This window comes from Gopherus flavomarginatus, chromosome 4 (assembly GCF_025201925.1).
Source record: "Gopherus flavomarginatus isolate rGopFla2 chromosome 4, rGopFla2.mat.asm, whole genome shotgun sequence".
Taxonomy (NCBI): Eukaryota; Metazoa; Chordata; order Testudines; family Testudinidae; genus Gopherus; species Gopherus flavomarginatus.
In genome coordinates this window covers 152819726-152834708 of record NC_066620.1, presented here as the reverse complement: position 1 = coordinate 152834708, position 14983 = coordinate 152819726, and the positions used below count along the sequence as shown (strand labels likewise).

General features: G+C 37.7%; 1 protein-coding gene across 2 annotated transcripts in view; it reads right to left on the bottom strand.

Moving 5' to 3' along the window:
• Nucleotides 1–14983, bottom strand: part of UBE3D (ubiquitin protein ligase E3D) — a 129872-nt gene that overhangs the window by 40138 nt on the left and 74751 nt on the right. Inside the window, exons 9-10 of one of the 2 annotated variants that reach the window (XM_050950162.1) lie at nt 13358–13496; nt 2190–2368 (exon numbers count right to left, since the gene is read on the bottom strand). In XM_050950162.1, coding sequence (XP_050806119.1) covers nt 2336–2368; nt 13358–13496 — 172 coding nt within the window. In that variant the 3' untranslated portion in view covers nt 2190–2335. Of the gene's footprint in view, nt 1–2189; nt 2369–13357; nt 13497–14983 lie in introns of those variants that run through there. The other variant, XM_050950163.1, reaches the window with a different exon arrangement.

Below are 14983 nucleotides of genomic sequence, written 5' to 3'. Positions count from 1 at the left end.
TTTTCTGCCTTTCTTTAAAGGGAAGAGACAAGTACAACTAAACACCGCAAGCATTAAACACTAGTTTCTAATTACTGAAACAGAAGAATTGAATTATATGAGCTTCTGCTTAAAATATATGAAGGGGCTAATCCAGTTGTCCCAGGTGATGTAAGAGGACACATGTCCAATACCTTTCCATCATAAGCCCACTGAAATCCACCTTTATCTTAGTTTACACCCAGGAAACAAAGTAAAATGGTTTATAATAGAAATGAGAAATGCATGTGGACACAGAACATTGCTGAAAACCTGAGAGAGCAACATGAAGGAAAACATGGAGAGGTTTATCGACCATCTTTTCAAAGCTCCGCACTGAACAACATGGAGCCATAGACTGTCTGGAAAGAGATTCAGGAGAAAATAAAAATATGTTGGCCAAATTATTAAGTTATCTGAAATTCCACAAATAATTATACTAAATTTTGATTGGATGGAGAATCTCAACACGGAAACAAAAAAGGGTATCAGTAGTTTGGAGGACCAACAAGCAAAGAACATTATAATCAACATTAAATTATCAGTATCAAGTATTGGATGAATATAGAGAACAAGAAGAGACAACCACTATGATTAAAGGTAAGGTCCAACTGTATGGCAAAGATGATCCCAAAGCTTCTGGAGCCCTATCATTTCCAGCATCACTTATCATAGAGAAGTGCTCTGCGATCTGGTACTGATCCCAGGAGTGGGCCAAGCAGCCAAGACAATTACATGTAGTGTCCATAAGCATGATTAAGACTACATTCTCAGTTACTTGATTCAATAGGGCGGAATTTTTTTCAGGGAGCAAGGTATTTAAAAAGATGCTTGTAGATAATTTCCTCTTATCTCCTTTTCGGACTGGATTTCATGTTTTATGTTTCTCCATCAAGGATTGATAGCATCACTATTACTGAAACAAGCATAAGGTATACAACTCCCTGATCTGTCTGTCTTGCTTGTTATTCCTACAAGCCTTGGTATCATACAAAACCTGGATTGGGGTCTCAGCAGGTAGAAAAAAAGTATCAAATTTCAGTCTACCAAGTGATTACTGGTAGTCAATATATTAATAAGTTTTTTGGTATTTATTTCCTTTCCAAAAAACAAAAAGAAGTTCACCTTTAATGTGTTAGGCTGCTGTTATAAGCAGAGCAAGAGGAAGAAATGTTAACCCAAATGGCCTGACAAAATCCCAACAATTACATCTGTCTACCCAAAACTCCCCCTGCAGTTTCAATTGGCTATGGTCTTCTTAAATGGCTGCACATTGTTCTGCGCACTATTAAATGGATGCCAGGCTTCAACTCAGACAGAGCAGCTTCTCCACTGAGAGTGAATTAATCCTTGTGTATTAGTGGGCTTTGTTAACACTTAAACAGCTGTATTGTCCTTTCCTGCAGAAAAAAATATGGAGAAAAAAACCCCAAATGCTCACTTGACAGCCTGTAAAATCAATTTGCTCTATTGGAATACCTCTGTCTCCTCTCATACTACTATGGTAAGAGCCTTTGAATCAAAGAGTCATTCTATCCTCTCTTTTGATGCTGCTGCTTAAGAAGCTCTTGCATTTATAATTTTCCATTACTGATCACACCAGAATACCGTTTAGAGAGGAAGAAATTAGTGCTCAAACCTATTCACAGTGCAGTCTGTGGGAGTTTTGCCATTTACTACAATGGGAGCAGGAATAAGCCATTGGTAAGGCAGCTTGGCCATCTCATCTCTTGCATCTTTCTTCAAATTCTTCCCTCTCACTTGTTGGATGGTCGATTCCTTTTTATGTTTCTTCATATACTTACTATCTTTTCCTGATTCCAAACTTTAGTTTGTTTTCTAGCATCATCCACTACATTCATCATCATCTATCAATCACAGATCAAGGACCAATGATTTAAATGAGGATGATGTGATTAGATGACAAGATTCCTAAAACTGCAATGAATGATAGACTTTGATTTCTGACGGCAGGCAATTATATGTATGTCACTGGAGGCATTACATCAAGGCCATGATAAAAACCATCACTCCAGATTCATCTTCAGCTGACAATCAAGAACAAAGAGCTTTAATAACCCATATTTCTTCCACAATGCACTTCACCATAGCCAAATTGCTATTCCATTTCATAACTACTACATATGATACTTGGTTGTATGCCCCTTTAATTTGTTCATTTCTCCATTTGATTCTTTGAAAACCTGTCATTACCATTTCATTCTCCTTCAGATATTGTGGTCTTGAACTCCTCTGAATGTCTTGTCAAGCTGCCTTGCTTGCCAATACAACTCTGGAGTTGAGCAGCAGCTTCTTTTCACCAAGACACATTTCTCAAGGTCCTTATAATCTACAATAAAATTTGCCCCATTATGAACTATAGCTACAATTTGATATAGTTGAATACCTGTATTTTCAAAGCATCTTTTACTTTATTCAAAAACACTATAATGAATACATCTCTTTTCCATATGTTCTAGAACACCAAGACTCTTAAAGGAAGCAAACAGCAATATAGTGTAAGCTTCTGCAACGACTATCATCCACACAGCACATATCAAGTAGATGAAACATTAAGGAGAAGCCTTATTATGGAGTCATTGCTTTATAATTTAAGAATGACTCATTACCCCCCATTACATTTATGGCTGAATAGCTGGTTATATGTGGAACTCATGTCAGATCTTTGTGCAGTGTTGGCTGACAGACTGTAAAATACCCCTCACTTAATCAATTTATTAAGTCCGAACTTCCAGAGCTAAAACTAGATACCACATTGCTTCACAGAATCATAGACATGTAGGGCTAGAAGGGACCTCTAAAGAGCATACAGTCCAGTCCCCTGTGCTGAAGCAGGACCAAGTCTGCCTTGGTGTGATGGCATATACAAACCCCACACTGAGCCTGAAGGGGTTAAAAGGCAATGCTGGATCCAGGTAGCCCTGCCTCTCTGGGCCTACCAAGCATGCACTGGCTGGAGGAGCTGGTTAAAAGGGAGCTCAGCAACTCAGGCAAACGGTGGGTGGACAGGCTGCAGAAGAGAAGGTCCTTTTCTGGGAAGTTAGATAGAAGGTTGAGTCTGAGAGTGGACCACAGAATGGGTAAGGCCTCCCAACAGCGCCTTTACCAATCACCACTCTTTTTGAGAACCAGCAGATCCTACAGGGCCTCACTCCTTTGGACTTTCTTGTTTGTTGAGACTGTTTGGACTAAGGGACCTGTAGGTAGGAAGTAGCCCAGGGCACCGAACATGGTCTTGCTGCAAGTAGGACTCTGCCAGTGTAGTTTCTCACTGAGCCAGGACCCAGGACCCAGGTCTGTCATAACCTAGTCCCAGATTTGGACCTTAGCGTCCAAAATATGGGGGTTAGCATGAAAACCTCCAAGCTTAGTTACCAGCTTGGACCTGGTAAAGCTGCCACCACCCAAAAAATTAGAGTGTTTTGGGGCACTCTGGTCCCCCCCAAAAAACCTTCCCTGGGGACCCTAAGACCCAAATTCCTTGAGTCTCACAACAAAGGGGAATAAACCATTTCCCTTCCCTTCTCCCTTCCAGGTATTCCCTCCCTGGGTTCCTGGAGAGATACACAGAAGCAAACTCCATGAATCTAAACAGAGGGATTCCACCCTCCCCGTTTCCAGCCTTGGAAAACAGAAGTACCGAGAGCTAATCTTTCTTCCCCCCTCACCCAGAGGGAATGCAAAGTCAGGCTAGTAAATCTAACACACACAGATTTCCCCCTGACTTCTTCCTCCCACCAATTCCCTGGTGAGCACAGACTCAATTCCCTGGAGTTCCCCACTAAAGAAAAACTCCAACAGGTCTTAAAAAGAAAGCTTTATGTAAAAAGAAAGAAAAATACATAAAAAATGGTCTCTCTGTATTAAGGTGACAAATACAGGGTCAATTGCTTAAAAGAAATATGAATAAACAGCCTTATTCAAAAAGAATACAATTCAAAGCACTCCAGCAACTACACACATGTAACTACAAAAAACCAAACCTATCTTTTTATACTTACAACTGGGAAACAGAAGATTACAAAGCAGGAAATAGAGAAATCCTTCCCATAACCGAGAGGGACAGATACCTGACAAAGGACTCAGACACAAACTTCCCTCCCCCCAGATTTGAAAAAGTCTTGTTTCCTGATTGGTCCTCTGGTCAGGTGTTTCAGGTTACTTCTTTCCAGGTGAAAGAGACATTAACCCTTAGCTATCTGTTTATGACAAGGTCCCCCTACCATCCCTTTTAAAGATCAAAGCCCAGATGTGGTTGGAAAGTTGAAGATTCCCAGCTTAAGATCACGAACAGGCATCTCTACTGCCCTGACAGAGGGTCAAGAGGCCAGAAGCCGGGTGCATTAACCACCAAGCTGCCTGGCCCTCCAAGTCCCCTATCACACTTGGTTTAGATATCTTTTAATCCCTTAATTTAAAATCACCTGAAGTGTGCAAGTAAAGTTTTGTTTGTACAAATCTTTGTGGGAAATGATGCCAACATTCTTTGAAAAGTAGATTCTATGCTTTGTCCAGATAAGACAGTTTCTTTGCAGTAGATCATAAAATTCTGCAACTAGTAGCAGCCTGAGGTTGTGAAAATGGTGTCTATGTTAATCTCCATACAGACAGAATGGCAGAGAGCTAAAATACCTTTATGGAGAGTTCCTTTCTCACTGTTTCAAACAGGATAATGAATAGTTAACACAATAAAGACACAGAGATGTTGAAAAGTTCCCTAGAATCTCTGATATGAAGATTCCCAGCTTAAGATCACGAACAGGCATCTCTACTGCCCTGACAGAGGGTCAAGAGGCCAGAAGCCGGGTGCATTAACCACCAAGCTGCCTGGCCCTCCAAGTCCCCTATCACACTTGGTTTAGATATCTTTTAATCCCTTAATTTAAAATCACCTGAAGTGTGCAAGTAAAGTTTTGTTTGTACAAATCTTTGTGGGAAATGATGCCAACATTCTTTGAAAAGTAGATTCTATGCTTTGTCCAGATAAGACAGTTTCTTTGCAGTAGATCATAAAATTCTGCAACTAGTAGCAGCCTGAGGTTGTGAAAATGGTGTCTATGTTAATCTCCATACAGACAGAATGGCAGAGAGCTAAAATACCTTTATGGAGAGTTCCTTTCTCACTGTTTCAAACAGGATAATGAATAGTTAACACAATAAAGACACAGAGATGTTGAAAAGTTCCCTAGAATCTCTGATATGGAGACTCTTATTTTATTTACTCAGACTAAAATATAATATGGAGAATTGACTGAACCGTTTCCAATACACATACCAGCACGACAATTACCATTTGCCCATGACTTTGGTGAATGGTGATGGACGATAGAAAACTAGATGGTGCCTACCATATTGTAATACAAATGCTAAATAATTAGTATATAACAACTACCTGCATAGGTTCTGAAATGTGGGGAAAATGACTAACAATTAGAACCATCTTAATGAAAACGAATACAAAACTATACCAGATGTGGCACTTTGTTTCTCCGCAGTATTAACATCATTCGTTATTATGCATCAGGTATCACAAACTCTAATCAGACTAATCCACTCCGGATTCTCACAACCAAACCTATACTATTCTTGTCTAAAGAACATTAGTACTTTTTCACGTGTTCCAAGAATATTTTTTTGAAAGATGTCACCAGATGACAAAGTTACACTTAATCTTCCAAATTTTTTGTGCAAGCAAATATTCAGTCTTGTGACGATATGCTGTGTGGTGTTATACAAGATTCTGGATAGAAGGATTAGGGTGGAGAGAGTTGAGAGTTTACTGAACTAGGCATGGGGAGTGGGATTGTGTGCAGTCTGCCTTGGTTTCTAGGGTTAATTCTTTGCTCCGTGGGAACCAGGCACCTGTGTTAAGCTTAGATTTCTGAAAAAAGGGGATTGCTTGTGTGCTTTTGATAACCACCTCTCCTCCAGGATGTGTGTAAATAAAACAAGTTATACTTAGAATACAGTATACCCAGACTCTGTGTTACTGATTTCTCCTCCTCTGCAAAGCTGAGTTGCAAGGCCATGGACAACTGGTACTACTCAGCAAAGGGGTGACATTATAATTTGGTTCCTGATTCTGGATCCCAGTTTAGGATTTTATTGCTGCTTTCTGAACCCTGATTCACCATTATCATCGTCTCAAGTAATTACAAGAAATGGGCTTAGCCAACTGGGAACATGGTGGGCTTTAGCCACCACAAAAATTGAGGATTTGCATTAATAAAGCCAAAAAAGCACTGAGCTTGGAACAGAAGCTTGTTCATCTCACTTATTAAAAATGCACAAATTCAGTCACATACAAAGCAATTCATTAAAGCTATATTTAACAACTTTTTTTTTTTTAACTCTAGCCCCTTCCCCTCAAATATAAAGTTGGGTATACCCCTGGAAAAATATGTTTTACATACAAAGTACAGTCATACATTAAAAAAAACTGATGGATGGCTCTAACAGTTGCTCAAATAAATGTTATGGTAAACTACAGAAATATCAGAGTTTCAGTGATGATTTAATAAAATCAACTTAATAAAGTATGATAAAATGGCAGAGGCACAAAAAATAGCATCATAATCTCTTAATTGAACCTGGAAACCTCTCTGAAGCTTCATGGAAATATTTAAAGTAGTATAATTCTTCCAGTATTGCTTGTTATTTCCAGCGGTGGCTGGTCATCATATTACCACTTCTTTTCTATTTATTTGGAAGTGTTTTTATGCAGTACAATAACATTTTATTTTTTTAATAAGTGTAGCCTTTGTACTTATACTGAACTGCAAAACTGATGTTTGCATGAAAGATATAAAAGTGAAGTAACTATATGGCATTAATCACCATAAATGAGAAATAACCAAACTTAAAAAGAGAGTACACAAATGTTATCTAAATCCCCACAATAAAGAATGCAAGAGAGATTTGGGGTTTTTGTTTGTTTTAGATCATTTACCACAGGAAATATGGTGGTTTAAGAGGGAAGAATAATATGGTTCCAGACAAGATTAAGTCTTACATCATCCCCTTTAGAACTGATACCTTGGCAGAATTAGCTGAAACCAGCAAAAATTACTACAGCAGGGGCTTCCATGCTGGGCTCTTACAGTCAAGATAATCTTCTTGGAGCAGCCAAAGGAGACTGGCACTAATGTTATTGTGATTTCTCACTTCAAGAGCGATTTTAGCAAACTAAAAAATACAGTCACTCCAAAGAAACAAAACTGAATATATGTATATCAATGAAGCTATGTTCTGTGTATTAATAGCAGTTTCTCCACTTGATTATCAACACTGGTTGAGAATTTCAAAGCACTTATGCAGTCTAGGAGATTTAGAAAAGGAAATTAATGGAAGATGTCTCTAAATTCTCTAGATGGTTCAGATTTTCAAAACTGTTTTCTGTAAATGAATCAAAGGGTATGGATCCAGATGTTTGCAAAATATAAACACCAACAAGCACATATATAATAGAAAATATCTCCATGCCTCAGTAGCCATTGGTAGGAACTCTCAATTTTTAAAACTATTTTTTTTAAACAAGATGTGCAAGATATGTATAAATCTACTTCATTTTTCCTTCTGGCATGGGTGGGTAGGAGATCCATTTTTAAAGCCAATTTCTCTCCCCAGTCTTCATCCTTCCCTGCTTCACTGCCTGTCAACTACCTTGAGCAGTAGTAGCAACAATATCTTCTTTCCCTGCTTCTAATGTCACTTCCAAAAATGTCCCAAGGCAGCAGCAATCTTACAAGAATATGGATTAGTTCACTTCTGCTGCTCAGATTGCTCAGGGGGAGCAGGAAGAGTGAAACTGACCACATCCTTCAAAGTTTTACTCTGCTATTGCTCCAGAAATGACTGGAAGAAGCAATCCATACATGTCCTTTCAAAGAAATTTTACTATTTGTGGGAGAATGTGCAAGTGCTTTTTACAAAAGGTGATGGGAAGCCTCTAATATATCAAGACATACACTTCAGTTCAGCCTCTGTTGTGCATACATATTATGAACATAGTAATTCTTTATCTATATCCGTTCTGCAATAATTACTGTACAAAATGGAGTTCGCAAGCTATAATGAATGAACTTAAAAATTCCGATGTTCCCTAAATAACTTGTTTTTTGATCTACTAAATGTTATTCTGCATCAAATTACAAATAAAGAGCACTAAATATTTCCCTATCAACAGACAGATTTAAAACAATAAATGGATTCAAAGATTTTTTTAAGGATGGGAACTATTATAATCACTTAGTCCAACCTCCTGCATGACCACAGAATTTCAGCTAGTAATTCCTGTATCAAGCCCATAGTTTATGGTTGAGCTTGAGCATATATTTTAGAAAGACATACAATCTTGATTTAAAGACTTCAGGTGATGGAGAATCCACCACATTAGTTGATAAATTTTTAAAATAGGAATTTATTCACAAGGACACATTGCTGGCTCAACCTTAACTATAGAGGCATCATTATGATAAATAATGCAACAACAAGGTGAAAATAATCCTTTTGTATCATCAGCTAATTTCTCTTGTCAGAAAGGGCTTGTGCAGCTACAAACTTTCACTGACATGGGATTAAACAGAAAAGAAATTATAGAATTGCAGCAAATGAAAGGCTGACATTGCCCTATAGTCCTTCAAACACAACTTTCTTTCAAATTCATGCAGCTGTAAAAAATAAATACAAAACAGCTATCTGTTTAACTCCCAGAATCACTGTTACAGTCTATGGCCATAAGAGCCAATCCTTGGTACTGAGGCCTGTTTTTCCACAATAACAACATTGAGAGAAATATGCTAAACAACTCCATATATCGTCATAAGAATTCAGTATATAAGACATTTTCTGTGCTTGAATTCAAAGAAAGGCAAGATACGTTAGCAAAACATAACAGATTACTTGTCACTTTAAAGCATCGTCCAGCATTAACTGCTTTCTGCTGTAAGTACAAACATACCAACATATCTGACCAGCTTTTATGCTCAGAAGTAACAGATGAACAGTTCAATAACAAAGTAGATGATGGGTCAAATGGGTGCTAACTATGGGCACTTACAAGTTCTACAAATAATGTATGAAGAGAAGTTCAGCCAGATAGTAAAGCAAAGAACTGCCAGCTCCTGAGGGAAGAGAGGCAGAAAGATCAAGAGTATAGTGAGCTAACGTAATTTTCCGAACAATGTAAATGAGCCCAGCAAAGGAGGGCGAAAAAAGGCACAGTGCAAACCCAGGATAGGAAACTTTACTCATAACCTTCTGAGTTTTATTCCAACAGGCAGATCCTCCTCAATTCTTCATAAATCCCCTTTGTACTGCTCCAGAGGCACAGTTGGCTCAATGCGCCCTAGAGCACCTGCCACAGGCCCCCTTGGTGGAGGAGATGGGCCACGGGGGTTGTCAGGACAGAAATCAATGTTCTTCAGTAATCCTGGTTAATGAAGGGGCTCCTTGGAAGAGCTGTCTACTAGCGCAAATTAGAGTAGCCCCAGTTGCTGGACTAGGTGAGCCAATGTTTGACTTTTTCCTCTTTATTCCTGCCACACACTTGTCTTCCTATGTCAGCTACAGACAACAAGGAATTTCAGTGCCGTTTCACAAGAACGAAGACGACAAGACCCACAAAAACTGCCAAGAATCGATGTTCTGCTCTCATGCAATTAGGCAATGTGGAAACCTGTTGTAATGTATATACTTGATCAGTAAATTCAGACAGCTAGTATTATGATGACTTCTGGTGCACTCCTCTCATATGCTACTTCAGTGATACAAACCATATTGAAACATTTTCACAGAGTCATACCAGAATGAAAAAATATTTTAAATATTATGTTACTAAGCAGCGTTAAGCAAGCAACAGCACACTGCTAGAAAACAGAAGGCAATTTATAGTGAGCACAGATATGAAGACCACTAAGCTGGCCCCAGAGAGCACTTTTAGAGCACAAGGCAGTTTATAACTGAGATTATCAGCAATTAAGCGTATTTCCTTTGTGTGCCTTTTTATACCCCAGACGTAATCCAATCCATACTTATGCCAATCAACAGATTTATATTGTCTTTAACATTGCATTGTAACACAGAAAGGATTCTACGTAAGAATCCACATCATTTACACAAAAATTGGTCTCTGTTAGCACTGGGATATGGAAAGGATTACTCTTTGTCTATTACATCCCAAAGCTGAATACATGAATCACTCCTATGCTACAGATGAAATCAGGTGCTAATTTATGCCTTGTCTAGCTCACCAGTTAGGGATTCAGAAATACTTACTGCATATTTTTTCTAAATCTACAGCAGAAACATATATGTATGTTCTGTGAAGAAAAATACTCTGCTGAATAAAACACTGGCTTTCTACTTGGGATGGCTATATCAGTTGAAACACCAATTGTCGAGACAAGAAGAAACCTTTGAAGGTTCTTTTCGGCCCAATTCCAAAAATATAAGATATATCTACTTTTTAAAAAATCTGCTCAAAATACTATTGTAGATTGCTGACAATTATATATTAAAGGTGCACTGCAAAGGAAAACAAATATTGGTTTTGCCCTTTACTACTTCTTAATGACATTTAATGTATGACGTCTTGTTTAACAAAATAATCCACTTTTTTCCACGCTGTGTTTAAGACTCAACATCCTTTTCCCCCTCATTCAGGTCATAGGGTACTTCACATGGTGTGATATCACTATTCAAGACTCCTGCATGGCTTGTCAGTTTTTTCTATGGAAGAAATGATATAATATTCCTGATATCTGTGGTACAGAAGGTGAACAACAACGAGCAAAATCAGAAAAATCTTTCCGAAAAATAAGTCTGAGGCAGACTTCGTCAATTTTAAGGATGCAGCTGACACAGGAAGGCAAGCAAAGAGCATAGACAAATGGTATCTTTAGCATGAAGGACTATTCTTAACACTATCATTAGAACAACAGGGTGGTGAATGCATCTGCATTTTCATTAGATTTATACACAAAGCAAGGTTTCAACAATTTACTAGCACTTCAACAATTTACTTTCAGTGCTCACATCAGCAAAAGCTTTGAACTAAGCATGTGAACAGCCCCCCTGAAGTTAGCCACATCTGAATGCTTCACTGGATCAGGACATAAAATTAACAAACAAGGATGCTAGAAAAAAACGTTTCTCATGTGCACAGTCATATTTGGAAAATGAGTTTACAAATAGATCACCTACAACTAAAAGAATTCAACTGGCACCTCAGGAAAGAACTTTCTCTAACTCCAGATGCCACAGTGAACTTTGGCAAAGCAAATAAAGCATATGTCAAGGCTCTGATCCTGCAAAGAGACATGCACTTGTGCCAGCGCTGAGTACCAGCGAAATCAATGGGGCCAAAATTAACCACATCAGTGCACTGAAATCAACAGGGCTTTACAGAGGCATGAGGATTCTTCACATTAATCTTCACAGGATTACGGTGCAAATTAACACCACTAGCTACTTTTTAAGGGCCAAGTCCTGTTAACATTCACAATGTGAGTAACTTCATTCACAAGGGTAGTCCGATTGAAGTTAATGGGACTAGTCATATGAAAGCAGGCACTCACATGTTTTTTTCAGGTGTGAGCCCTAACCTTCTGTCTACAAAAGGGGTAAGATATTTCTTGAATTTACTGATCCATCTGTCTCTGGGTATGCTAATCATTTCTCCGTTCCCATCTATATCCAGATAAAAATCAAAGAAACTTCCCACTACAGAATCTCAAACACTACACACAAACAGTGCAAGGTGTATCCCATCAGCATACAAAAACAGACTTTCATTCAAACTATTTCTTAATCCCAAATGAAACTGGGAAGATTTTACCCCATATTATGGGCAGTAAACAAGTTATATGAATGACCACTATTTAACAGGCAACCCAGATTGTTCAACTGCATCAGTGGCTGCATCAATCTATAAAAAAAATTAATTTCGCAATATCATTCCACCAGCACATAGAAGATTCCTCAGTTTTATGATCCAAAAAAAGCAAAATTCAATAACAGTTCTGACCTTAGGTATAAAAACATTGTTCTGAAATCAACAGCAATAACTGCTATTCACTTGACAGTTCAAAAGACTACAGACCTCCTTTTCAAGTTCACAGAGGGTAGATGATAAGCCAAAAAAAAAACCTGCATGTTTAGACATGCGTCTGATGAAGTGGGTATTCACCCAGGAAAGCTTATGCTCCAATACATCTGTTAGTCTTAAAGGTGCCACAGGACTCTCTGTTGCATGTTTAGTTATTTCACAACTCAGTGGGCCAAATCCTCAAATGGTATATATCAATGTAACTCCATTACAGTCAATAAAGATACATCACTTTACACCAGCTGAGGTTCTGGCCCAATATTTCTTTTATGGGCATTTCTTTTCATTTACTTACTCTGACCTTAACAACGGTAAACACAATGAGAAAGAAATCTCAGTAAAATAGAAAAAATAGTTTACATAAAAAACCTAAAATTGAGTTCTATAGTTTAAGTAAACTCCCAAATCAGACATAGATTTAGATACATTTATTGACCTAAACCAATCAACTGTTGATGCATATAATTGATGGACTGAGTCAAGGATAGACAAAGAATATTTTAAAGGAGGCTGAATTAACACATTTTATTATGAGTTAAAATGACTATATATTTCATTTGTAAACTGTACATGCTCATTTGTAAAGAGGATAAAAATTATACAAATCCTTTTCACATTTTACGTTACATTATTTTCTCTTCAATAATTACTTCAGTAGAAATGTTAAAAGCCCTATTTCTTTCACTGGAGAGGGCGTGGTGCTGTTGAACAGTAATCTACAATAGGACAGATTGTGACCATTTCACTGCCATGCACACACACTGAATTGCATGAGTTCCATCATTCAAGGGAGTGATCACCCAGGGAAGTAATGGTTCATAACCTGATTCTTTGTTATTACCACAATTACTTTAATTTTCTTTTTTATAAGGGCTTTGACATATTGCTGTGTTTTAATGGAGTTGTGCTTCAATTGTTCTACTTATCCACGCTTCCCCTTTTAAAAAAGTCATTGGTGGCATTTATTCGAACATGCTCTTTAGCTTGGACAGTTTAAAAATCTTCTATACCTTCTCACCTTGGTCTAAATATTAAAATTCTGGGGAAATGTGCATACTAAAAAAATAAATTCTTCCTTGCTGTATTTAGTATTATAACTAGCTATGTAGCCCAACTGATATGCCTTTAATGTGGAGGGTTTTACGCGTCCCCAGGGAGCCTGCTCTTTCCTACAGATAACACATCTATATTGGATGAAAAACAGTTCATTACCTGGAAGGAGTTCATGCAGCGTAGTGAAGGTGGCAGACAAGCATTACTCAAACTCAGTATCAACAACAATTCCAAACAGGTTTTTGATGGAAATGTTAGAGGATGAACTCCAATATCATTTTCCCATGCATCAGCAAGGCTAGAAAGTAACAAGAAATCCTGTTAATTAATTCATGTAAAGGTAATTCACGGAAAATGCATAGTGCACACATGGTTCAAACAAATGCTAAAAAAAGACTGTACTGTTTTCTATACACTAATAGTTCTATTTCATGTGCACTGTCCTTTAGGAGTCACAGGCCAATGTATTTTCTTTACAAGATTGGTAAATGTGAGAGGTATATTGCTATTATCACCAATTTTACAAAAAAGATACATAATGAGACAAGACAATTTAGCACCCATCAGAACAATTCATTTTTACATTTGTAATTCTAAGTTTTAACAATATTCTGAATCAGATCTCAACTGTCACTGTCAATTTCCTCTCATACAGTACTTTTGCATATACAATATTGCAAAAAGAACAGCTAGTGTATTATTATGAATCCTTTTTATTTTCATCCAGTAGCAAAACTGTCACTTATCACTGATGAAAAGGTAGGAAGGCCAATTGATTTTTATGGTATAGCAATGGAACAAATCTACACCAATGAAAATCAACCCTCGTTTACTTTACATAGCTTTTTGGTTTGAATATAAAATGCACTGAAATTCTCAGAGCTAATCACACTCAAGCACAGAAACAGCAGGCAACATAACTTTTTTTTGGTACTTATTTTTGCCAATTTATGCTGAGGAATAACAGACTGTTTCAGCAAAATCAACTCAGAATGTCAGCACAACCAGTTTGCAAACGCATGTTAAGCTAGACATCCTTTTCTTCCATGTAAGAATTCTCAGATCAGATTAATGCTCCATTCAGTCCAATAATCTGCCTCTGAAAGTGGCAGATTATTGATGCTTGAGAGCAAACTGCAGTTACAGATTTAAATACATATTTTTATTAGCAGGTCAGCAACTTCGTTCCTGCATTTCTTCAGCTCTCCTGGAAACATATCAACCAAACCTGGTGACTTGTTGCTGTTAAATTCACTAGTTTGTCCCTCCTCCTTCAACAGCTGAATCTCTACGAATATCTGAAAAGAGCAGTATCATCTCACCATTCTCTGTGGCATAGAGCGAGACAAAGAACTCACTCATTCATTCATTCAATCTGCAATATCCTTACTTTCCTTAATCGCTCCTTAGCATTGGTCATAGCTGACCCACTGATTCTGTGACAGACTTACTGCGTCTTATGTACTTAAAACATTTCTTATCTATTTTCTTTTCACACTCTCTCTTAGTTTTCCTAATTTCTATCTTATGTTTTACCTTCCAGTTTATGCTCCTTTCTATTGATGTCTCAGGGATGGGGATTTTTAACTGAGAAATACCTTTTTGGCTTGAATGGCCTCTTGAACCTTCGCATTTGATCACACTGTTTCCTCCCCCCTTGCCTCCCTTCTTCCTTCTTTGTTTGGAAGTATGGAGGATTCCTTTGACTCTATTACATACACTATGCTGATGTAGCTGCCATACTGCATCCAAGGATTTTAACTTTCTCAGTTTTGACTTAAGTGA